Source organism: Cynocephalus volans, chromosome 3 (assembly GCF_027409185.1).
Source record: "Cynocephalus volans isolate mCynVol1 chromosome 3, mCynVol1.pri, whole genome shotgun sequence".
NCBI classification, from domain to species: Eukaryota; Metazoa; Chordata; class Mammalia; order Dermoptera; family Cynocephalidae; genus Cynocephalus; species Cynocephalus volans.
Window position 1 is genome coordinate 56,685,426 of NC_084462.1, and position 25,074 is coordinate 56,710,499.

At 48.7% G+C, this 25,074-nt stretch overlaps 3 protein-coding genes across 3 annotated transcripts; 2 read left to right on the top strand and 1 right to left on the bottom strand.

Moving 5' to 3' along the window:
• Positions 1 to 43: 43 nt before the first annotated feature.
• CIB1 (calcium and integrin binding 1) lies at positions 44 to 3,621 on the bottom strand. The gene is made up of 7 exons (XM_063091231.1): positions 3,430 to 3,621; positions 3,269 to 3,303; positions 2,070 to 2,178; positions 1,023 to 1,173; positions 760 to 878; positions 576 to 664; positions 44 to 305 (listed from the first exon to the last, which is right to left on the bottom strand). Exons 1-7 carry the CDS (start codon positions 3,478 to 3,480, stop codon positions 284 to 286), a joined length of 576 nt encoding a protein of 191 aa, XP_062947301.1. The 5' UTR covers positions 3,481 to 3,621; the 3' UTR covers positions 44 to 283.
• Positions 3,622 to 3,794: 173 nt separating this feature from the next.
• GDPGP1 (GDP-D-glucose phosphorylase 1) lies at positions 3,795 to 10,894 on the top strand. The gene is made up of 2 exons (XM_063091553.1): positions 3,795 to 4,166; positions 9,566 to 10,894. Exon 2 carries the CDS (start codon positions 9,586 to 9,588, stop codon positions 10,741 to 10,743), a length of 1,158 nt encoding a protein of 385 aa, XP_062947623.1. The 5' UTR covers positions 3,795 to 4,166; positions 9,566 to 9,585; the 3' UTR covers positions 10,744 to 10,894.
• Positions 10,895 to 14,572: 3,678 nt separating this feature from the next.
• TTLL13 (tubulin tyrosine ligase like 13) lies at positions 14,573 to 24,717 on the top strand. Its single transcript, XM_063091951.1, has 14 exons — positions 14,573 to 14,829; positions 15,181 to 15,221; positions 15,952 to 16,070; positions 17,470 to 17,600; positions 17,867 to 18,023; positions 18,394 to 18,537; positions 18,892 to 18,977; positions 19,296 to 19,527; positions 20,007 to 20,191; positions 21,893 to 22,078; positions 22,537 to 22,717; positions 22,996 to 23,175; positions 23,971 to 24,082; positions 24,461 to 24,717. The coding sequence occupies exons 1-14, from the start codon at positions 14,573 to 14,575 to the stop codon at positions 24,715 to 24,717; spliced, it is 2,268 nt and encodes a 755-aa protein (XP_062948021.1).
• The last annotated feature ends 357 nt before the right edge of the window (positions 24,718 to 25,074 follow it).

The following is a 25,074-nucleotide window of genomic DNA, read 5'->3' on the forward strand; positions in this document are numbered from 1 at the left end:
CAATCCTTCCTCATACCAGTGTTTCTAGTGTTACAAACAAACAAAACTTCTAAATGTTTATTAATGATTAGTAGAAACACAAACAGCGATGACAATGGCGGTGAGAAGGGAAGAGGCCCTGACAAGGAGGGCGCTCCCCTCCCCTACCTGGGGCCAGACTGCACAGTGCCAGCTCCAGGCTGGGCCAGCCTGGCTGGCCCAGGCAACACAGGCTTAACCTTGGCCACAGCTCAGTAGTGGAAAAGTTCTTGGACAGGGTGCTGGGACACATGCTGTGGCGCTGTCACAGGACAATCTTAAAGGAGCTGAACGAGAAAAGAAGGGGTTGGATTTTCTGTTGGAAGAGGAGGGTAGAGACTAAGCCCAAACTAACCCACCTCTCCCCAAAGACCCTTCCTTGGAATGGGCTGTGTCCCATGTATGTCACACCCTTCTGGAAGAAGAGTTACCTGAGACAATCAGGAAGCGAGGGGCTTTCTCTCACCCCAGCACCACCTCCAGAATAAAGTCCCAGACCCAGATGAAGCAGATGGGGACTTGTAGGTACCCAGAATGCAGGGGGACCACTGTCATACCTGGCAAAGTCCGGTGAACGGGAGATGACGTGCTGGAATTCAGAGAGATTGATCGTCCCATCCCTATCAATGTCGGACTCTTCCAGGATCTGGAAAAGGGAGAGCTTCAGGCCAGAGCCCCAGCCCTTCCCTCCTGCTCCCAGGCCCAGCTGGCAAGCTAGGCCCAAGCCTGCCAGCTGCTCACATTGTCAATGAGCTGCTTCATTTCTGCAGCACTGAGCCGGGTGTCCTCGCCCTCTCCTGTGAGGCAGTTCACGAGCCGGCTCAGGTCTTCTCTGTTCAAAGTTCCATCATCATCAAAGTCTAGAAAGCAGACACAGGAAGCCGAAATGGGCATGGTCAGGAAGAGCTCCAAGGTTTCACAATGGCCCCCATTCCCTAAGCAGTGCTGCCACAAAGCCCATGGGGAAAGGGGTGGTGTTCCACTAGGCTCCTCCTGGTCCTTACCGAAGATGCGGAAGGCATAGTGGGACTTGATGTCTGGGGTTGCTGTGTCACTAAACACACTGAGGAGGTCCAGGAAGTCCTCGAAGCTCAGGCTGTCTCTGGTTGGAGATGTAGAGAAGACCCTGCAGATTCGCTCCTTGAAGGGGTTTGTCTAGGCAGGACAGTCTTCTGTGAATGCCACAGGACACAGCCTGGGGCCACACTTATCAAACCCTACCAGAAACTTGAGGGACCAGGTTACAGAAACAGCACCATGGAGCTCAGGCTTATGGGGGAGAACAACCAGTGCCTTGGGCCAGCATGGAAGACCTTGAGGTCACAGGAAGGCAAACTGACCCAGCTTGGGAAGGGCCAGGGGTGGCTTCCTGGGAGTCAGTGTTTCACCCAAAGGCCAATCATATACAACATAAGTGCGAGCAGAGTGGGAAGAGGAAGGCATTCTATGCAAAGGGAGGAAGATGGGCTGGCTATTTTAAAACACAAACATTTAACTGAACAACTATCGTATTACAGACATTGGGCTGGGCCCTTTGCATAGAAGTTTTCACAGCAGCCCTATGGAGTGGCAATCAGCGTTTGAAATAGGATTTCTCAAACTTTAATAAAGTAACTCAACTACTCTTTTTTTTTTTTTTTTTAAAGATGACTGGTAAGGGGATCTTAAACCCTTGACTTGGTGTTGTCAGCACCACGCTCTCCCAAGTGAGCTAACCAGCCATCCCTATATAGGGATCCGAACCCGTGGCCTTGGTGTTATCAGCACCACATTCTCCCAAGTGAGCCACGGGCTGGCCCTTCGACTACTCTTAAAGGACAAAACTTCTTTGAAATTCCCAAGAATATGCCCTAGTATCCCAATTTGAAAAGTACCATTCTAGATAATTCTACTGGGTGATTTTGGTAAAGACTTTGCCCCCAGGAAATCAGGACTAAGCAGAGAAAAGACCAGAATGGAGACCGATGACCCCATGATCTCAAAGCAAGTGGCAAGAAGAGTTAGGGAGTCTAGCAGAGGGAGTCGGTGTGGAGGGGGTGGAGGGCTTGCACCTTGAGCTCTGGAAGGCTGAGGATCTGCTCGAAGGACACTTGTGCCTGCAGTGATTCCTCCATGCTCCGATGCTCCTGGGGAAGCAGCTCACAAAACCGCCTGTGCGCTCTGGCAGAGAGAGGGGAACTTGCTGACACTCTCAAGCAATCAGTCTCTCTATGTGTATTACACCTCCACTCCTTATAAACCAGGTGAGGAGCTAAGTCACATACATTGAACTTCCGAGTCATCAGACAACAGTAAGTCAAAGGGAGACATATCACAAGAAAGAGTACAGTGGGAGTCCATTCTTGCAATGGGTATTTACTGAGGGCCTACTGTGTGCCAGGCACTGTACGGGGCACTCATTCTAGAGATCCCCAAGGGATGGAGAAGTTGGGGAAGAAGCCAGAAATTGGCTCTGAAGAACCGGGAGATAAGAGCAAAATCAAAACCTCACTCTCACTTTCACTCCAGGATCTGCTCCTCAAAGCCTCCCTCTTTTTATCAGCTATCTGGAACTATCCTCCTCCTCAGCCTCCACCTCCTTCCCACAGGAATTATCTTTGCCAAGGGAAGCCCAGGAATCTCCTCCCTCAAGTGTCCTGGCCGCATAAAGCTGGCACACAGCTAGGAAACAGGGTTCCAGCCCAAATTCAAATCCATTTACTCGGAGTGTGGTCTCTGAACCTGTTTCATTGTCCTGTACCTCCCTCCTGAAGATTAAATTAGGTAATGTAGGCAACTCAGCACAGTTCCTGGCACATGGAGAGTGCTTTGATAAGCGTTAATGGTTACTGTGCAGGTAAAGTTGGGAGGAGCCAGGCTTCCCAAGGCTTTTCTTCTTTTGCCAGTAGGCAGAGTCGGCCTAGTGCCACAGCAGCCCCTGCTGGACTGGGGCAGGAAGTTCGGTAGTGCAGAAGCCAGCGAAGGGCAGGGTCAAAGAGCGCCCAACTTTTCCTGGAATCTGCGAGGTGGCTCTGCGGTGTGAAGTTGGGGCCCCGGACGCGGGCGGGGAGTATGTGCCGGGAGGAGGGCGCGGCCCGGGGTTTGGACTCCTGGCCTCTAGTTCCAGCTCCGCTGCTGACCTCAGGCAAACCCCTGCCCCTCCCACCGGGAGGGCCTCAGTTTGCCCATCAGTAAGATAGTGTCCCCCCCACCCCTCAAGTTGTCTCTAGAGGATTCCGAGGTCGAAGATAAGGTTCGAAGAAGCACTCACAGGAGGATCTCCTGCTTGGTCAGGAACGTCAAATCCTGGAAGGTAAAGCCAGAGACCGGGTTAGCGGGGCGCCCTGAGGCCGCCGCCTCCGCCCGCTCCGGGAACCCGTTCCCGCGCGCAGGCCCGCACGCGAGCTCCCCGGGGACTGGCGACCCGCGCACCTGGTACTCGGCTAGCAGCTCCTTAGACAAGCGACTGCCCGAGCTCCCCATCGCCGCGCCGCGCGCACAGCTCTACCAACTCGCCTCGGGACGCCGGCAACTTTCTCACTTCCGCCTTCGGACCGCGTCACCGCCCCGTCCCCGGCAACCGCTCCTGGGGCCAAAGCTCCTGGGCCCGCCCCCTCCTTAAAGCGCCCAGGCGCTCCCAGCCGGGTTTAGCCAGCCAGCTTCCCGCTCCGGGCTGTCCCAGGCGAGCTGGGGGCGGGGCCCGGGGCGGGGCCCAGGCCTCACGGCCCCGCCTCCGGAGTGGGCAGGGCGGGTCACGCCGTGCGTGTGCGTGCAGGCTGCGCAAGCGTCGAGGAGGTCGCGACCTCCCTATGGTCCTGGTAGCTGTTGCGGAGGAAGTCGCGCGGTGTATCCGCCTCATCTGCAGCAGATGGTGGCGGCGGTGGCGGCAGCCCTAGGTGGGGTCCGGTAAGGGGCATGCATCTAGGAAATCCATCGAGCCGGGATATTCGGGAAACCTCGAGGCTCGCTGAGTGGCCGGAGGTAGTCGGCTTCCCATCTGCCCAGAGAGGGCTTTTCCGGATGTTATCATCATCGGGCACCGCACGTGTTGCAGCCCCCATGGCACCTCTTCCAGAAGTAACCGTAACCTTGTTACATGTTGATGCTGTTTACTGAGGATGTCAAGCACTGTTCATAGTTGTCTTCGATTCTTGCAACAGCCCGGCAAGGTAGGTTCCCAATTTACAAACGTGGAAATACATACGTCCAGAGGGTTTCAGTGACTTGTCCAGGCTCGGGCATTTAGAAAGTTGGTCTGGTCCAAGGCTCTTTTCAAGGCTCCGACTGCTGTTTTCATCATTCCAGCTTACATGCTCTCCTGTGACCCCACCCCACCCCACCCGCAGACTGTGTACTCTGTGCTGTAGGGACCAAGGCTTTTTCCTCTTTCAACCCCTAGGATAATGCTTTGCACAGTAAATATTTATCTCTCAGTAAATATTTATCCTGTGCACACGTGAATAAATGAACCTATATTACTCCACAAGGTGAGGAAGGAAAGGGAGATGGGATTAGTTCTTGATCCTTCCCATTCATTCTACTTGCTGACCTTTGTAAAGTCTAAACCTGAGCCTGTCAGTCTCAGTTTAAAATCACTAAATGGTTAAAAATCCAAATCCTGGCCCTCTATAACCACATTTCCTTCTCTCTCTCTGCCCTTTCCTGTTGGTTCTCTGTGTTTCAGCCACTATGGACTCTCAGTTTCTCTTCTGTATTATCCATAAGAAAGCTTTTCCTGACTCCCTAGACTAGATTAGGAATCCACACGCGAAGAGTACCCAGTGCTTCTCCTTGACAGCTTGTATCTTGTTTACAATTTATGTTTCTTGAGTGACGATTGGGTTTATGTCTGTTTCTCCAGTAGCCTGCAAGCCCTATGAGGAGCTGTGGAGGACCATGATCCCTAGAACCTGATAAGTGATTGTTGTTCAGTACATGCTTGCTTAGTGTAGTTTTCCCAGCACTCGATAATAAGATGATCATCTGAGAGTGACTCTAAATGACTCACTACATCATGGGCTGGCCCATGGCTCACTTGGGAGAGTGTGGTGCTGATAACACCAGGGCCATGGGTTTGAATCCCTATATAGGGATGGCCGATTGCTCGCTTGGGAGAGCATGGTGCTGACAACACCAAGTCAAGGGTTAAGATCCCCTTACCGGTCATCTTTTAAAAAAATAAAAATAAAAATAAATAAATAAATGACTCACTACATCAACCTGTGAGTCCCACTGTTGTAGAAATATTCCACTCCATGAAGCGGAGGCTGCAGAGCTATGGGAATACCAAAGCCAATCAAAGTGCCTGGGGTGTAGACCTGTGCCAACCTAATCATTATTCTCTTGATAGTAGGCTCTTTCTTGTCCAGGAAAGAGTTGGCCTTCTGTTAGTAGAAGGGTAGGCAAAGAGCAAGAAGCTATTACTATATCTCCTGTATTAGACCGAGGAGAGGGAGCGCTGGCCAGCCAAGGCTAATACCTGGGCTGCATGGTAATCAGAATCTCTTCATGGTGAAGATATGGGTTTCAGCTTTGTGCCGTGGTGACCAGCTGTGACCTCGATCTCCAGCCACCTCACATGGCTCTGAACCCTTCTTCACTAACAACCTTCCGATTATCATTTTACTTCCTGGTAGATTTTGTACAGAGGAGAGTCTATAGTGACCAGCCAACAAGAACATTTTGTGACATTTGGCATATTGCTCCTTGTAAATTATTAAATAGGTATTGTGAATTGTCTGGCAATCCTTGGTGAATCTGGTCAACATATTGTCCTTCCTGCACCTGATCAATTCTTGATACAGTGATAAAACTGAGTACTAACATACTTTTAAAAATAGTGTCCAGTGCTGCTTGTGAAATTATTTTGTTTCTTGGTTAGATTTTTCAGAGGTTTGTTTATTGATCAGGTGTTTTTGTCAAAGTACCAGCTCTTGGTTTTGTGAGTTAATTCCAGTTTTTTCATGTTTTCCAAGACATTTTTTTCCTGATTGTAATATTATTTCTTTCTTCCTGTTTTCCTTGGGACATTAGATAGGATGGCCACACGGGTTTCTCTAAGGCAATGACATATTGTAACATTATGATATTTACATATTGTTTTTGTCCACATTCCTGGCTCATGCTAGTCTGACCTTCTCCTGTCCTCCTTTCACCTGCTCCTTTTTCTGGGAAATCTCTGACAGGAAATTCTCTGACCTACCTTAGCTGATTGTAGGTCATAAGACCCTCATTTCAGGAGGAGCCCTGCCAAGCCCTGGAGGAAGCCTGAGAGGAACGAATGCTGCACAGAGAGGTCAAGACGAACCTGAACAAACAGGCGTCATTATCCTTATGTCATTCATGCTTACATAATGAAGCTTCCATAAAAGCCCAAGAGCACAAGGTTCGAGGAGCTTCTGGATAGCTGGACATATGGAGGTTCCTGGAGGGTGGTGCACCCAGGGAGGGCATGGAAGCTCAGCGCCCCTTCTTCTCTACCACACTCTATGCATCCTTCATCTGTATCCTTTGTAATATCCTTTTTAACATACAGGTAAATGTAAGTACATGTTTCCCCGAGTTCTGTGAGCTGCTCCAGCAAACTAATGGGGTGGGGGTGTGGGGACTTCAGTTTCTAGCTGGTTGGTCAGAAGTTCCAGAGGCCTGGACTTTCAACTGGCTTCTGAAGTGGGAGGCATTCTTGGGGACTGAGTCCTCTCACTGTGGGATCTGAGCTATCTCCAGGCAGATAGTGTCGGAATTGAATTAGAGGACACCCTGTTGGTGTCTGTTGAAGGACTGCTGGCTGGCTAGCCAGTGGGGAGAAATCCCCACACATTTGGTCACAGAAGTCGGTCATCTTTGTTGATGATTGTGCTGAGAGCAGAGGAAAGACAGTGTGTGTTTTTCCCACTCTCACTCAGTTTTCTGTTTTTCCCCGCTTACATACCTTTACACATAGGAACTGAGACATGAAGGAGTCAGTCTTGTGAAGGAAATCTGGGAGAAGGATATTTTAGGACAAAAGAACAGAAGGCACCAAGGCCCTGAGCAGGAACAAGCTTAGTAAGAGTGTAGAGTGGGCAAGGGGGAAAGATGTATGAGATGAGGCAAAAGAGGGAGGCCCAGCTAAGCCCTCAGAGGCCAGAGGCCACAGTATGGAAATGGACTTTATTCTGGGGGTTCAAGGTCACATACCTGGTGAAAGGTAGAGCTAGAATTTAAACAACTTGTTGCCTTCCAAAGCCTAATCTCTTTCCATTCTTTCGAGATGATGATACCACCTCGAAGGCTTGTGAGGTTCACTGAGTGGATGTGGAAAGTACACTACCATGGCACAAGATAGATATGCAGCCAGTGTTCCTTCCTCTTGGTTTTCCTATAAAGGTTCCTATCTTGTCTCCTAAGTGTCCGATCCTGTTACGTGGTCACTATTGATTTGTCACTATAAAGTGTTCTTCTTTATTCTTAAGTAAAAGGAACTTAAAATTTACTATTAATATGACAATACCCACTTTCTGTTGATTCTGTTGATTGATATGTCTTTATTCATATTTTTAGCCATTTGGTGTCATCTTGGTCCTGAGTTCTTGGTCCTAGTCCCTGCCTTTAAATGTTATTGTTGACTTCCAAATTTGTATCTAGCCCAGACCTTACCCTTGACCTCCAGGCTTGACTGTCCGGCTGCCTACATCACTTCTCTTCTTGGAAGCCCTGGCTGCTTCTCAAACCTAATAATCAAAATTGAACTCTTGCTTTCCCCTCCTTCAGTCAGCCTCTTCCCACTTCACCTCCCAGCTTCTCCATCTCTGTAAATGCCACCTCAATCTACCTTGTTCCTGAAGCCATGTCATTCCCAGTGCTTCTCTTTCCCTTCGTCCCCATAGCCAACATGTCAGCAGGCCCTATAGGCTTGGTCTTCAAAACGCGACCTAAATCCCCAGCTCCTCTCTGTGTCTATTGCCATCCCTGCCACCCAGTCACCCTCATCTCTCACATGGCCCACCAGAATGGCCACCTAAATGATCTCTCTGTTTCCCCTTTGTTCCCCACAACCCATTTCCACACAGCAGTTAGAAAAATGTTTATGAAATATCAGACTATTTTTCTGCTTAGGGCCTGTGACCATAATGCATAAGGCAACTCTCTAGCCTCATCCCAGACCCTCTGACCGTCGTCTGCCATGCTCCAGGAGCACTGGCCTCCATTCTGCTCATTGAACAGACATAGCACTCAGTGCTTCAGACTTGCAGTTTCCACTACCAAGAACACACTTTCCTCAGCTCCTCATTACTGGCTTTTTCTCATCCTTCTTAGCTCAGCTGTCATCTCAGAGAGTCCTGCCTTGCCTTCTTATTGAAATAGGACATCTTAGTGACCCTCTGTTGTATCACTTGTTTGTTTCCCACAAAGTGCTATCACCATGGGTAGTTACCATGTTTATTCTTGCTTATTGTGTGACTCCACCACAAGAACATAAATTCCATAAGGATAGGGACCTTGTTTGCCTTTTTTTGCCACTATGTCCTCATTCCCTCATACTCAGTAGTTACTTCATGGATACTTGGGTTTTGTGGCTCAGTTGAACTTGGAGCAAGATGTACAGAAGAAGTGCCCCCAGAACATCAGGAGTGGGCATGAGTTGGGCATTGAGCATGAATGAATGATTTCTCACTGGAAGGTTTGGCCCTGGGCAGATATGCACACACTGGGCCATCCTCACCCAAAAGGTTCTATGTGTGGCCATTTGGAATTACCACAGAACAGTGGAAAAGCTGTTCCCACAAAAGAAATGGTCATCTTTGAAACCCTGGGCACTTTCCTACACTGGAACACTGGTACAGTTTTCTGGAGGGCAGTTTGACAAAATGTGTATCAAAAACCTGAGCCATGGACATACTCTGACCCAGTGGTCTCCTGGGATTTTATTTTAAAGGAAAATAAAAACCTTTACAAAAATGAATGAACAGGTGTTCATTGCAACATTGTATATAATAGGATGAAACTATTTACAGCCTTATAGCATCAAGGTCAAGAGTTGGGATTCACATAGTAGCCAGCCAACAAAAACTAAAAGAAGCTTACAACCTATATGTACACAGTTGAAGATGTTTTGTTTAAAAAAAAGGTCTATCTATATATAATCATGAGGCTAAGTGTAAATTGTGATTTTTCCCTGGGCATTGGAACAAGGGTTGTATTTTATCTTTATTTTTTTCTCCATTAAAACAGTTTACTCAGGGCCAGCCCGTGGCTCACTTGAGAGAGAGTGTGGTGCTGACAACACCAAGTCAAGGGTTAAGATTCCCATACTGGTCATTTTTTAAAAAAATAAATAAGTAAATAAATTTAAAAAATAAAAAAAGTTTACACAATCAATATACATAACTTTTACAAAGAAAAGATAGTCAATATGTGTTTTTAATTCAGCAGAAACATAAGCTCAATTGCATGTGATAAAATTCTGTTTCCTAAATATTTTGCCAAAGGCATATATTGCTTTTCTAATCAGAAGAAAAAGTAAAAACTATTTGAAAATAAAAATCTCTGGAAGTGGGTTGCTATCATTGTGCTTTTCATCTCTTAGGATCGTTTCAGGTCAGTTTCATGGCTATTCCACCTGATTCCAATGAAACTTCCTATTTGCTACCTCCAAACAACGAGGACTGGGAAGGGCAAGGCATTCCTGACTTTGTCTATGGGCAGAAGGAACTTGTGACCAAAGGGATTCAGTGGCCAAGAAATGAGCGTGGCCTCCTGGACGCCCTGCCACTGTCTCGCTTCGACTCTGCGCTCTGCTCTGCCTGGGCTCAGCGGATGGAGCTGGGGCTGTTTCGCTACCGCCTGCGAGAGCTGCAGACCCAAACCCTCCCTGGTGCTGTGGGTTTTGTGGCTCAACTAAATGTGGAGCGTGGTATGCAGAGGAGGTGCCCCCAGAATATCAAGAGCGTGAGGCAGGCATTTGACCCTGAACAGTTTAACTTCAACAAGATCCGGCAGGCAGAAATCCTCTTCCGTTTGCTCCGGGAGCCTGATCTCCCCAGTGCTCTCCAGCAAGAGGACATCTTCGTGGTGATCAATGTCAGCCCCCTGGAGTGGGGCCACGTGCTGCTGGTGCCGGAGCCTGCCCGTGGGCTTCCCCAGCGCCTGCTGCCAGGGGTGCTGCGGGCTGGGATTGAGGCTGTGCTGCTGAGTTTACACCCGGGCTTCCGTGTCGGCTTCAACAGCCTGGGTGGATTGGCCTCAGTGAACCACCTCCACCTGCATGGCTATTACCTGGCCCACAGACTGCCTGTGGAGGGGGCGCCAAGTGAGCCCCTGGATCCTGGGGGCCATTTGCATCTGCTCCAGGCTCTCCCTGCTCCTGGCTTCCTCTTTTACACTAGTGGGCCAGGCCCTGAATTGGAAGCCTTGATAAGCAGGGTGTGTTGGGCCACTGACTATCTGACTGACCATGATATTGCACATAATTTGTTTGTGACCCGGGGAGCTCCACCTGGAAAGACATCACTTTCCTCAGCCCTCACAGGGGTCCGAGTAATTCTGTGGGCCCGGAAGTCCTGCTTTGGGATAAAGGAAGGTGATGCTTTCAATGTTGCTCTCTGCGAGCTGGCCGGGCACCTCCCTGTCAAAACATCCCAGGGCTTCAGCAGCCTGACAGAGGTGGCTGCTGTGACCCTCATTCAGGATTCTCTGCTGCCCCCAGCTCAGGCAGAAGAGGTACAGGCAGCACTGGTGGCCCTGATGTCCCAGGAAGAGCAGTAATTTTTCCGGAGGTATTTCTTTTCTAGCTGATCTGAGTTGCTTTCCAGAGCGCTGTTCATCGTGGTCACTTGGGCATTTATTTTCATGACTGCCTTCTCACCCATCTCAGTCTAAGAGGAGGGATGAAGAAAGAACTGATAAATGGTCTCTTTAAAGGGGAGAAACCTCAGAATAAACCTAATGAATGAGCTCTCATGGATGTCTTTGCTTCTTCTCACCTTTCTCCTTGGATAAGCCCCAGGGATGTCAAACCTATTGTTAAAAAGGGAGTGTGTGCGAGAGTTACACACTCCTAACTGTATATGGACTTTTCTCTTCCTTTGATATAGTGTTAACCAAGTGATTGTTCATGCACCCCAGCATCGAGCTGCCACTTCCTCTGTTCTTACCTCCATCCTTATTCTCCTTTTGCCTACCACTGATTTTTATTTCTTCTTCCCTCCCTCACATTTGGCCCTGCTCTATCCAGATGCCCTACTTCTTCACCTCCCTGGCCACCTTGAATTTTCCTCCAGCCCCCATCACTGAGTGTTCTTCACATTCATCATCTCATGTGAAAAGAAGGTGTTCTCACAATTTTACAGGTGCGGGTAACAAATGAAACATGGAGGCCGACAGATTTAGTAATTTGTCCAAAGTCTGATAGCTGGCGTCGGGACTGGGGCACAGGCACATCTGGAAGCTGAGCTGGGGCAATGTATACTTGTGACTGCCTCTCCAGTCAGCGGCTCCCATGACTGGCAGTGCTATCCTTAACAGTTCACGGCCCCTGAGCCTCAGCCAGCCCTCCCAGGTTCTTTCCCAGGCACTTCACAAGCTCCTCATGATGTAGGCTTCTCATAAAGTCCAGAGCTAAGTTCTTACTTCACCTGCATCTGAGTCAATCTGAGAAATTTTTTTTTTTTTATCTCATCACTTTGTCCTGCCTTGTTATTCTGGCGATTTCCATTGGTTCCAGAAAACCAGTCAATAGGTGCTATTGTAAGAGAGTACTTGGGTGTAAAAATCCCATTTTCCTTTGTGCTCCCGTGATTGTTGTACAGCAGAAGTAAAAGAGGTCCTGGGTCTGGCTTTCACAGAGAAGATCATTGCCAGCACACCTGCCCTGGACATCCTGAGGAAACAAGAGCCCTGGCTTACCGGGTAGGGAACAAGGGGACTCATAGAGGTGGGTGCCAGCTTCTGGCTGAGAGGGCTCTCCCAGCAGGGGTTTTGGCTCCTCTGTCTCCCAGTGTGTGAGCCTGGACCTGGGCGCTGGCTTAGTCCTTCCCATAGTTGGCTCCTTATGCCCAGGCCTGTACAAAGCTTTAATATACAGTTTTAGTCAGAGGTTTCATATCGCAGAAGATGTTACAAAGTCTTATTGGGATAAAGCAGAATATGCACCCATAGCCCATTTTAAAAGAAAAATAGCTTAACATTCTCTCAGAAGTTTTTGGCCACCCTCATGTTTTTGGCAAATTGCTGTAATTTTAGCTTAGTGCCTCTTTCTGCAAGCTTTTGCATATCCAAGCTTCAGTAACACTTTATTTTGCTTGCTTGCTCTCTGAAGGGAGTGCAGATGACCATTAAAGCAAAGTGGATTTTGTGTCCATGGTGATGAGCCAAATATGAGTATTTTCCCAATGTCTCCCTAAGACTGATTTTCATAGGAAAGCCTTTCCAGGCCCAAATAAGTTTTTCCATGAAAATGGGGGGAAAAAATTAAATGGGTTTTCTTCATGATGCTACTTCTCAGCCTTTTATATGCTTTGTGAATCTTTAAGAAGGGGATTTGGACTGAAACTTTCAGTATGGAACACATATGGGATCTCTCAGAACCCTGGGCCCTGAGCATTGTAGGAAGTACTGATCCAGCCCAAGGCCTCTCCATCTCTTTGCTTCCTCATATGCTTCCTCATACAGGGCCTCATATGCTAAGGGGGTTTGGACTAGACCTAATGGGAAACTTTGAAGTTTGCTGAGTAACAGATTTGCATTTTAGGAAGAATACTTGAGGTGGGGAGAATGGACAGAGTGAAGAATAGAATCAGGGAATCCAATTAAGACTTTGCTGAATGGTAGGTAGCGATTCAGGCAAGACATGATGATGGTTCAGGCCCTGGAACAGTCCCTGGAACACTAAATGTCAGAATGAGAAATATGAGTGTCCCGGAAACCAAGGGATTCCAGAGCATTTCATATGAAAGTATTATATGCTGAACAAAGATCAAGAAGTATGTGAATTAGAAAATGTCCATGTTTTGGGGCTGGCCGGTGGCTCACTCGGGAGAGTGTGGTGCTGATAACACCAAGGCCACGGGTTCGGATCCTGTGTAGGGATGGCCGGTTCGCTCACTGGCTGAGCATGGTGCTGACAACATCCAGTCAAGGGTTAAGATCCCCTTACCGGTCATCTTTAAAAAAATAAAAAAGAAAATGTCCATGTCTTTAAAGGAAGGAGAATTTTAAAGTGTTCTCTGAATTTACCTATACAGGATAATCTTGGGATGACAAGTGGGCTGAGTTTGGTTGGGGTGATAAGCAGAAATCAGACAAAGTGGGTGCATGTCAGGAAGAGGAGGCGACAGTGAAGGAGCACTGTGGTAAGGCGGTTTTGTTATTCCTAAATTAATGGAGCTCTCAGCTCACCGAGGTGAAAGCCTTGGAAGGTATGTGTCCTAATAACGCCTGTCCCTCTCGAGTAAAGAAACTGCTCACAGCATGGTCACTGAAAATCTGAAGAAAGGCAAGCAGCTATTTGTCCTGAACACATGCTTGGCCAAATTCCGGGCTTGACCCGCGGGTTCATGGAAGGATGGAAGGGTGGTGCGAACTGGCGTGAAAGCGGGAGGACTACATGTCCCATGATGCACCGGAGGAATCCGGCCTCGAGGACCGCGGGCTCTGCGGAGCTCCCCACGCCGGCCCAGAAGGCAAACGTTGTCGGCCCCGCCCAAGATGGCCTCAGCCGGCCCCCAGATGGGTGTGGTTCCCGGGAAGGCCCCGCCCCCAGAACGCTTCTCGGATGGGGGCCGCCGTCGTGTCCATGGCAACGGCGGCGGCGGCGGCTGGCTTGCTAAAGGGGGCGCCGCCGCCGCCGGGAGCTTGGAGCTAGGAGTAAACCGCGGCGGGGAGCGGGCTCCCTCTCGCGATCGGCGGGGACAGCCAGTCCTGTGGAAAGAGGACGCGGTCCCGGACGCCCAGCAGCGCCCAGGAAGAGCAGGAACGGGGTGAAGGGCGGACATGAGCGACCGACCAGCCGAGTCCAAACTCAGGCCGCTAGGGGCGGACCCAGCAGCCTCATAGCTCTCCTCGGAACCTCGGGTGGGCAGTGTCCCCCGTGGGCTGTCCCTCCGCCGTCAGAGTCCGAAGGGGTCTTAGCCATCCGGTGCCTGGCCCCAGTGTGTACACACGGGGAAACTGAGTACTGGGACAGGGAAGGGCCGGACTAGGGGACATTTGATCTTCAGCTGTTTTTAAAGCGAAGGTCCCCGCAGCGCTCCTAGCCAGCCCCCTTCCCATTCAGGAAGAAAAAAGCTGTGGTCATGGCCCCTGCCAGCTCTGTAACAACTCCTGCATGCATCCCAGTGTGTTGTACAATCCAATGTGATCCTGGATGATATGAGCTTGTCGTCAGGGAATCCACATTTCACCAGCATCCCACGCCCCCACTACCTACTTGGAAACATCCCATTCTGCAGTGGGATTGTTCTGTTCTGAAGGGGTAGCAGCATTCCCTTGTAACACCATGAAAGTCCTTTGGGTGGATTCTTGCAGGCCTTCCGGGGCCTGGAGGGAGGTCTGATATATCTTTAATTCCAGCCTCCCTACCCTCAGAATCTAAGAGATGGAGCTGAATACTTGTAAGACCAGTGAATCAGAGGAAGACTATGTTGAGGAAGAGGAATCTGAGGAGTGTGTTAAAGAGGAAGTTACCATCCCTTCTAACCATTCTCAGCAGACACTCTCTAAGGCTGCCTACAAGGCATTTGAGAATGGAGTTCCATTATCCATTGTAGCCAAGAAAACTCCAAAGAAAATCATAGCCCCAACTGACACAGCTGACTTAGAAGTTGGGAGGAGAAAGAGAAGGCGGAAACGCAGGTAACTATTTCCTGGACCCCCTCACCAGCCCGGCTTCAGTGGCTACCCCCTGGCCTCCCTTTAGTATTTGGGGGGCTGGGATCTAAGGTCTTCCCTTTATCCTGAAAAAGAAGAGAGGAAATGCTGGAACATCATTAACCTTTTGTCACAACAAAAACAAAATTTACAGCCTTTTGGGCTGGCTCAGTTTCAAATTTCATCATCTTTGTATCATCCTAGTCTTTCCTTTAAGTGGCTTCTAGAGAAAATGAATTGTGAATGTGTTGGGTGACTCTTCATCTGGGTGCATGGCAGCCCATGGTCTGTCCTTCCCTCCTACTGTGCCTGATTTCTGCTATTCCTCCATTCCAGACCCCTGGCCATCAACCTGACCAACTGCAAGTATGAAAGTGGTAAGCACGTGGCTCGTCACTTACACAGTTGTGCACAAGGGGGCACCTACAGCTGTTGCTGTTACTCTGGGGATGCTTCTCCTTCCAGGCTCCCTGACCCTGCATCTTTTTAGTCTGGCCTATAACCTAACTGAGCTTCCTGGGTGTTCCCTGGCTCAGCTACTGGCAGCTGAGACATCGCTGTTTCAGTTAGTCTCAGTGGTAGGGAGGGTATCTCCACAGTTAGCTAACAAGGAAAAAAATGGTGAAGAGTCCACCATTACCCTCCCCTTCCCAGATTTTACCAGAGAAGAGACAAGGTTAAAACAGTTTTTTCAAGGAAGTTATGAAGGGGCTTCAGCAATTTTTTAAAAAAATCATCAGCTGGGTCAGCCATCTCCTTCTCCCTCTCTTATCCCCACTGGCATCTATGCAGGGGGTCACCCAGAGTTTGAGGTGCCAGTGTGACCCCTAGCTAGGGTCAGCTGTGCCAGCCAGAAACAATTCTGATTGAGAAATAGGACTAACAGGAGCAGAGAGCCAAGCTGTAGTTTTCTCTGCCACATATTTGGAAAGTCCCTGATAGCCTCATGAACTTGGGATTGCCACATGGTAACTAAACTGCAGAGCTGAGAAAAGAACTACCCTCTTCAACCCACTCTTTGATCAGGTCTGTTCCTTAACGGACCCGGCTACAGTTCCAGGACTTGTTGCTGGTGCCCAGGCTGGTACCATGGACCTGTCTTTGCAGTGCGTCGGGCAGCCCAAATGTGTGGCCTGAAGGAGGTGGGGGAGGATGAAGAGTGGACTGTGTACTGGACGGACTGCTCTGTCTCACTGGAACGAGTCATGGACATGAAGAGGTTCCAGGTAGTAATGTCCTGGCCTAAGATCATAAAGGGGCTGAGGCCCCAGAGTGATTACTCCCATCCCCTTGCCCAGGCACCCAAGGCTGCCACTCTTTGTTGCTATACCCCTGTGCAGACAGGAAAGGCCATACCTAGCGTCTTCTGCTCCAAAGGAAATATTCTCCTTTTGGGTCTCTAGAGTCCCATTAACTGAAGGAAATGTCTGGTGGGTACATCCTATCTCATTATTTGCTCTTTGCCTGGTGGTATGTGTGTCTAGCTGGCCCCATCCACGGCAGGTGAACCCATTTTAGGCAGAAGACTGTGGGGCAGATGCAGAGCTAACAACAAGACCAATTGAATGATCCAGGCTTCTAAGCAGCTTAGCTTAGTGTCACAAATCCATTAAGAGACAGTGTGAGGTCCCGCCTTGCAGGAAGAAAGAAAGAAAAGGTGGACCAGGGTCCATAAGAAGAACGTAACTGCTTCATGGTATTTTTATTATCTGCTCATTGGGTCTTTGTAGTAATTAGCAATAAAGTAATTAAAAGGGATATGTAGGCTGATTTGGGGGAGAAGCCAGGAAGGAGTTGAGGAGACTATAACCTACAACTAGTCTTGAGAGAGGAGCCCAAAAGAGAAAGTTAGTTCTAGAAGTGCTCGAGAAGCTTCAAAGAAGGGGCAGGCATGCAGGAAGCAGCTGTAAGGTGAGGATAACAATAATTAGTAGCATTTATTGAGGGTTTACTACACATCAGGCACTGTGTGAAGTGCTTTACATTGTTAACCTCATTAAATCCTCAAAAACAGCTCTGAATGGCAGATGCCTTTGTTGAGAAGGGGACACTGAGGCTCAGAAATACTAAGTTCACACAACTAGTGATTGGGAAAGCCAGTGAGAGAGTACCCAGCCTTCACACGATGCGATGCTGCCTCCTGCACTGCAGGGCACAGTAGCTGGGGTCCAGCAGGAACCACGACAATGTCATACCCTCACTTGGGGCCCTGGCAGTGCATTCCCTGGGGGCTGGTTCTTAGTTTCCTTTTCTCTTTTGGGTCTTTTGGGTAATGTTTTCTTATTATTTGCTTTGTGCTGTCATGCATCAATTGTTCTTATAGGACTAGTCCTGGTGGTCTAAAGGATCTTTGAATGTGGCTAGAAGTCCTGGCTAGCATCCTCCCCTTCTCAGTGTCCCTCATTTCCTGACCTTGGTGTAGATGTGTGTTGGGTAGGGGCCACGGAGGGGCTTCTCACCTGCCTTAGGGAATCTTCCTATTTTCACCCTTGGGGTGCTAGGTATAGTGCTTACTTCCACTGTGACTTCTTCCTTAGCCTTCCCAATCCTCCTCCTCTGCTTCCTGGGATGCACTTATAGGAGGAGGGTGAGGGGCTGCAGTATAACCACCTGGCTGTGTTTCAGAAAATCAACCACTTTCCTGGCATGACAGAAATCTGCCGCAAAGATCTGCTGGCTCGGAACCTCAACCGCATGCAGAAACTCTATCCTACCGAGTACAACATCTTCCCCCGCACCTGGTGCCTCCCCACAGAGTGAGTGATCCAGGCTCCCCATGCTGAGACACTGGGAGGAGGAAAGGGGTCCCCCTCTGGATTCCCTCCAGACTTTGGTCTTGTGACCTAGGAAAGCCTCAGAGGGATCGAAGTGAAATGAGAAAGTTTCATCTGGTCAAAGAAAAGTGGGTCTGAGACTGAGTGCTCCAAGAAGAGCATGGACTAGAGAGGAGGAAGAGCTCCACAGGGCCCTGGGACAGCCATGATGCACAGAAACCTTCTGATGAGCCCCTCTCTGTACACAGCTATGGGGACTTCCAGTCCTATGGTCGGCAGCGGAAAACCCGCACTTATATCTGTAAGCCAGACAGTGGCTGTCAGGGACGTGGCATCTTCATAACCCGCAATCCCCGGGAGATCAAGCCAGGAGAGCATATGATCTGCCAGCAATATATCTCCAAGGTGAAGGAAGCCTCAGGACCACCAGGCCCCTCTCCCAAAGCCAGGGAAGAAGCTGGTTTTAGCCTCCTACCCTATCTGCTACCCCCGTTACCTTGGAGGCATTGTGGGGCCATGGTTCAGAACCAGCCTGCCCGGGTTTGAATCTCAGCTTTTCTACTTCCTAGACCTGTGACCTTGGGCAAGTTTCTTAACCTTCCTGTGCCTCCATTTCCTCATTTTAACTGAGAATAATAATAGTAACTACTTTATATGGTTATTGTGAAAATGAAATGAGTTGTTATGTATTTGAAGCACTTACAACCGTATGTGGCACATAGTAAGCACTTCACAAGTGTTATTATTATTCCCTCATGGGTTTGCACACTCTCAGCCCTTCCTTATTGATGGCTTCAAGTTTGACATGCGAATCTACGTCCTGATCACATCCTGTGACCCTCTTCGGATCTTCATGTATGGGGAGGGCCTGGCTCGCTTTGCCACCATGCCCTACGTGGAGCCCAGCCATAGCAACCTGGTAAGGGGGCAGGGCAGCACCCTCTTCTCTTCCTCTACCATGAGTGCTGAGGTTGTACAGAGAAACCAGGTAGAGAGGTTTGTCATCGTCAGCAAGAACAAGGAGTGAAGCCAGTGAGAGTCGCAGCACCTGGCTGTGAGGAGAGCATTTGGTGGGTGGTGACTGAGAAGAGGTCTTCACCTGAGGAGCCCAGCACACCCTTTTCCCCAGGATCTTACAGAAGGACATTCCTCTAGTGAAGAGGGACAGGAGACAAGCAATCCTGGGGAGGGTGGGCAATGAAAAGGCAGAGAAGGGCTGGAGAGGAGGGCTGCATGGAAATAGTGTGAGACCACAGGAACACTGTCTTCACAGGATAATGTCTGTATGCACCTGACCAACTATGCTATCAACAAACACAATGAGAATTTTGTCCGGGATGATGCCGTGGGTAGTAAGAGGTACTCCCCACTCTGGGTCCTTCAGCTTCCTTCTGCCCCTTAGCCCCAAAGTCTCAATAACCCATGAAACCAAGCCGGCTCTTGAGGGGCTAATTGCCCAGGAAAAGTCAGCCTTTAGAGACCCTTGTCTTGTGCCTGAGCTCTAAGTGCAGTCCCAAACCTCACCCTGATAACTAATCCCTGCTCCAAGCTGCCAGCAGCCCTTTAAAGCACAAGGACCCAGGCACAGAATTAGGGTTAGTGTTAGGGAGTTTCCTGCCTGTGGCCAAGTCCCACTGGCACAGGAATTGATCTTCCTCTGAGCACTGGGCCTCACAGGAAGCTGTCGACACTCAACACCTGGCTGCGAGAGCACAACTATGACCCCCAGGAGCTGTGGGGGGACATCGAGGACATCATCATCAAAACTATCATCTCAGCCCATTCTGTTCTTCGCCACAACTACCGAACCTGTTTTCCCCAATATCTGAGTGGAGGTACATGTGCCTGTTTTGAGATCCTTGGTTTTGACATCTTGCTGGACCACAAGCTGAAACCCTGGCTGCTGGAGGTGAGGATTATCTCCTGGGCTTTGCAAAACCAAGGTTCAGAGGCTTCCTTGAACAGGACACATGGGATAGTATATTTAGATGGTGGAGCAGAGAATAGGGGATGTGGAAACTGTGGGATGAGTGGGAACCAGCAGAAGGCATAAGATTCCTACCCTTTTGACCTGCTGAGTCAACTCTTGGTGGTTTCTGGCCCCTAACATAGGGATCCAGGTTTGGGATCCCTAGTGTTCCTAATGTAAGCCTTGCCTTTAAGGACACTATCGCTATAGAATCAGGCTGTCTGTTTTGCCTCAGTAGCCTGTGAACTGGAGGAATCTCTACAGTAAGTCCTATGGCTGTGGAAGCCAGAGCATCTAGTCTCCTTGGCTGAGGCCATGGGAGGGGGATGTCTCCCCTAAGCCCTCTGGTTAGGCCTGCAAGAGATCACCACCTCCTCAGGTGGTTTAAGAAGAGGGTGGATAATGACTCCCCCTGGCAGGTAAACCATTCTCCAAGCTTCACAACGGACTCACACCTCGATCGAGAGGTGAAAGATGCACTTCTCTGTGATGCCATGACCCTCGTCAACCTCCAGGGCTGTGACAAAAGGAAGGTGTTGGAGGAGGACAAGCGGCGAGTCAAACAGCGGCTTTTCCAATGCCACCAACAGCCACGAGAAGCCAGGTGCACCATGTATCTGACACATGTTTAGTTGTGTAACTTGTCTTCTTTGTAGTTACTTTCCTGAGAGTAAAAGTCCTCTACAAGGAGAAGGCAGCCTAGGGCTGATTAGCTATTAAAAACTACTTTTTTCTTAGATAACACATCACATATCAGAGATAATATGTTCAAAATTCCAAAGATATAGCGAACAGTCTTTCTCCTACCCTTCTCCTCCAACTACCCATTTTTCCTTCTGGGAGACAGTATCTTTTTGTTTTTTGTTTTGCAGCTGGCCAGTATAGGGACCAAACCGTGGACCATGACGTTATCAACACCATGCTCTAACCAACTGAGCTAGCTGGCCAGCCCCCCAATCAATGTTTTTTAGTATCATGTGTATACTTTCACAAGCATGTAATGCACATATACGCATTGTATTTATTCAAAATGTTTCTCTCCAGGGCCAGCCCGTGGCTCACTCGGGAGAGTGTGGTGCTGATAACACCAAGGCCGTGGGTCTACTCAGACAGTGGCATAAATTTCACTAACTCTGCACCTGCTCAGCAATGTATTTTCAAGTTATTTTCATATTAGCACATAAGGAGCTTTATGTGGTTTGACTAGCTGGTTTGTTTTTTAACAAAGCTCCTCTACAAACCAGTTCCTATGAAACTTTGCAATAATGAAATACAGAAAACAGTTTAGTCATTCAATAATAGGGAATTGTTTAGATCAGTGTTGGTCACCCATTGTTGCTTGTATTGTAAAATGGGCTACAAACATGGTAATTGGTTACTGACACTAAAATTATAATTTGTTAATGATATATAAAGCTGTATTTGAGTAGATTTAAGGTTATTCCTATAGTAACTTTACTCTTCTCCACATGCATTCCAATATGCATGGACAGTGTGTATTCAATTCCCCATCATAGCCTTAGACTAATACATAGGAAGCACTCAAATGTTTGTATGATGACTGGGGAAGTGTAACTGCAAATACTCTGGGTATTCCCATGAGAATGGACTGTGTACCTGTGTGTTATGAATCATGTCTTTCAGTGGGGAAAAATGGTTAAAAACTACTGGACTAAATAAAAGTACAATCATACACTAGAATACTAGGCAGCAAGTTAAAAATATTGTTATATGATCCCACTTTCAAAGAAAGAAAGAAAGAAACAGCTAGTGAGTGGCAAAACCAGGATTCAAAGTTAGGCAGTCCAGGGCTGGCTGGTTAGCTCAGTTGGTTCAAATATAGCTTTATAACACCATGGTCATGGGTTCAGATCCCTGTATCAAATGCCAGCTGCTAAAAAAAAACCCCAAAATACTCAGGAGGTCCTGCCCTAGAGTCCATGCTCATAACCAATATGCTAATTGCATAGTAAGATTTTAGGCAGTTTTAATCCTCTTTTTGCTCTTTTTTCTGTAATGAACATGTATTACTCTTAAAATGAGAAACCTAAAAGACTGTAATAACTTGGAGTGCTAGCTTACAAGTGGAGCCCCCAGCACTTAAGACAAAAATCAGATTTCTGTAAGTAAAGCCTATCTTTATGGCTACACACATATGGGACTGGCCAAAGATGGGCTTGGCAGCTTTCCCAACAGGGAGACCTAGAAGCCAGGAGGAGGTTCTCAAAGCCTTAGCCAGTGTTCCTTTTCCTCCTAAACATTCTCACAGCCCTCCTGTGACTCACCCTGAGCTTGGTTTCCACAGGCGAGAACAAATTGAGTCATCCCATGCAGCAATGCTGGACCAGGAACGATATGAGGATTCCCACCTGGGGGGATACCGGAGGATATACCCTGGGTCTGACACAGAGAAGTATGCACCCTTCTTCAAGCACAATGGCTCCCTTTTCCAGGAGACAGCTGCTTCCAAGGCCAGAGAGGAGTGTGCCAGGTACTTTGCCACTTGTCTTCTGTAGCTTGAGTAGGGGAGATCCTGAAGCTAAATTGCTCCCCAGCTGGAGAGGAAGTGAGACACTTAAGGAAAGAGGAATGGGGCTATAAATTCTATTACACTTTTTTTTTTAAAAAAAATAAAAGATGACCGGTAAGGGGATCTTAACCCTTGACTTGGTGTTGTCGGCACCTGAGCTAACCGGCCATCCCTATATAGGATCCGAACCCGTGGCCTTGGTGTTATCAGTACCACACTCTCCCGAGTGAGCCACTGGCCGGCCCCAAATTCTATTCCACTTTTAATAACCCTTTCCGTTTAGTAGGTTTTCCATCTTCCCCCTTATTCCTCTCTCATCAGTTCCAAGAACACTGCATAATTTCCTCCTCCCCATTTTCCCTCACCCCATTCTGTCCAAAACAATTTCTCCAGTGTCTGAAGCTGCTGTGTCTTCTCAGGCAGCAGCTGGAAGAGATCCGCCTAAAGCAGGAACAGCAGGAGACCTCAGGCACTAAGAGGCGAAAGGAAAACAAGGACCGGAACCAGGGTGAATCAGCTGGGGAGAAGAGCCGATTCAGGGCACATCTCCGGAGCCTTTCCACCCACTTGGCTTACAGGAATCGGAACAGGGAGAAAGAGGTGTCGGGATTTGTGGCGCTTATCCTTCTGTGGGAAAATTGGTTGGGACTACTAGAGAAGGGAATCTCCCCTTGAACAACAGAGAGATGAGTTCCTAATTAATAAGTTGAATCTGACCATTTGGAACACGAGGTGAGAGAATGGACAGCAAAGGGAACCTTACACAAGGATTGGGGAAAGGATGGATGTAGAGTAGGCAGGAGCCCTGCAGCCATCCTTGCAGATGGTTTGGGACTCATCCTTGGAGATCCTGCATTCATCTCTTGTGTACCTTGTAGCCACTGCCAGTATACCTGGACACCATGCAGCCTCAAGAAATTGTGGAAGAGGAAGAGCTAGAGCGGATGAAGGCCCTGCTACAAAGGGAGAATCTCATCCGAAGCCTGGGTATTGTAGAGCAGCTCACCCACATGCTGCACCCCAGCCACCGGGGCCAGAAAAAACTTCATGAGTGTCGGGTGAGGGTCCCTATGAGGCCTCCCACAGAACAAGGGAACAAGGGCTGTGGTACCAGCACATGGTGGTGGTCATACCAAAGGAGGCTTATGTGATGGTATCTGTCAGTGGAGCCTGGGAAAGCAGAGTATGCTGGGCCTTGGGAGAGGGTCTGTTGGTTCCTTTTGCATCTGTTCCCAAGCTCCCTTGTTTTAGGCAATGACATCCAGCAAAGTGAAACTCCCACCCTTCTCACTTTCAAGAGACTAGCTCTCTATATCCTTGTGTCACAGTAAACCAAAATTCATGACTGACAAATAGCAAGGCCACCACCATCATTGGCTTCTGTGTAATTTTCTCCCTAGCACTGTGAGTGCCCTGGCTCTAATGGGAGATAAGTAAACTGTCTTGGGCCAAGAAAACAACTGCTGCATTCACTATTCCCTGGGCTCATAGCAAACCTGTTGGGTCCTCTTTTTTGTTGAACCCCAAAGGAATAACTAGTTAAATAGTAGCTATGGCCTAGAAGAGATTTTTCCAGTTACCTATTTCTTCCAACACTCCACCCAGCCTCACAAGAAATGTGGTAAGGGGCTGCTCTTCTCCTCTAGCCTAGATTTCACCAGGACGGGCTGGGCAGTCAAGAACTGCAGTCTATGAGTCTGGTCCCATTGGTGTTCCTGAGAGGGGCTGCCACAGAACAGGGCCCTCCTCATTTTCTGCATCCAGTTCGGCCCCATGAATTGATCCCCAGGATCTTAGGGCCACTGTCAAGCATGAATGTCGCAAATCCACATCATTCCCAGTGCCATCTGCAGCCCAAGAACTTCAATCGGATAGGAGACCCAGCAGCCATCGGCCCCTGTTCATTGTTAATGAAGAAATCTGGGAGGCGCTATTTTTCCAGTGCCAGAGTCAGGCTCCCTACCCGTAAGTATACAAAACTAGCTTTGGTCACTTTGACCTATGTAAATTCCCACTAGCAAATATTACAGCTGGATGCTCCCAAAATATAATATGGCACTTCTGGCAGTGTGGGAATGGGGGAGGTAGTGGACCCATTTATTTACTTCCTTCTATGTACTAGACCCTGGTGATAGAAATGTTAGATATACAGTCCCAGCAGTCAACGAAGGTAACAGGGAAATGCACAAGTAAACACACTAATCACAATACAGTGTGGTAATGACGCTAGAGGGAAACATGGGATGCTATTCCTCTGTGTTGGTAATTGGGCCACAGTTGGTAAAGAGGTGAGCAAATATCTTCTGTGAGTAAAAACTCGGGGGATCCATGTTTCCACTGCAGAAGGCCAAGCCAGCAGAAGGCTAGAAGCCATAAACCGAGCCCTGGCAGGATCAGTGCCACCCACTTTAACCCCAAAGCAGGACTATCTTCTGCAACCAGAAAGAGTAGCAAATGACTCATGGACCGAATGCATCTTGCCCTCCATGGTAAACTCTGAACACAGAGCAGCCAAGGCCCGTGATCTCACCATCTGCCGTGCCTCTGCACCCGTGCTGCAGCCTTCCAGTGCACTCTTCAACATCAGCCAGCACAGGTAAAAGCAGGAGGGAAGCCCAGCCCTGTCTCTCCTGGAAAACCCCCTCAGGTTTCCAAAGGGGTAAAAAGCCTTTAATCTTTGCTAAATTTAAGACTGCCACCACGTTCCGGTTTGAAAAGCCCTGGCCAGGAACCCTGCTTGCATAAGGCAAAACACAAAGACGCCAGGAATTCCTCAGCACCTTAAGATTATCTTGGGATCGGTAAAGACTACAATATGAAGATAAGCCAAGGCCGGCCATGTACTCATCTCCGCTTGTCAAGCCTTAGCCTGGGTTTATCGTTAGTTGGTGGGTCTGAACCCTGGGTACGGCCCGGGGCTGGAGTCACCCCGGCGACAAGGAGTCCCTTTCCCAGTG

What these genes read in the sequence shown, in the direction of transcription:
- CIB1 (XM_063091231.1), bottom strand. Translation starts at nt 3,480, where the DNA reads ATGGGGAGCTCGGGCAGTCGCTTGTCTAAGGAGCTGCTAGCCGAGTAC. An exon ending in TCAGCCTTCCAGAGCTCAAG is followed by an intron (nt 1,174 to 2,069) that starts GTGCAAGCCCTC and finishes TGTCCTGCCTAG; the next exon opens with ACAAACCCCTTCAAGGAGCG. An exon ending in CTATGCCTTCCGCATCTTCG is followed by an intron (nt 879 to 1,022) that starts GTAAGGACCAGG and finishes TCTGCTTTCTAG; the next exon opens with ACTTTGATGATGATGGAACT.
- GDPGP1 (XM_063091553.1), top strand. Translation starts at nt 9,586, where the DNA reads ATGGCTATTCCACCTGATTCCAATGAAACTTCCTATTTGCTACCTCCA.
- TTLL13 (XM_063091951.1), top strand. Translation starts at nt 14,573, where the DNA reads ATGGAGCTGAATACTTGTAAGACCAGTGAATCAGAGGAAGACTATGTT. An exon ending in GCCAGCAATATATCTCCAAG is followed by an intron (nt 18,024 to 18,393) that starts GTGAAGGAAGCC and finishes GCACACTCTCAG; the next exon opens with CCCTTCCTTATTGATGGCTT. An exon ending in GCCAGAGAGGAGTGTGCCAG is followed by an intron (nt 22,079 to 22,536) that starts GTACTTTGCCAC and finishes GTGTCTTCTCAG; the next exon opens with GCAGCAGCTGGAAGAGATCC.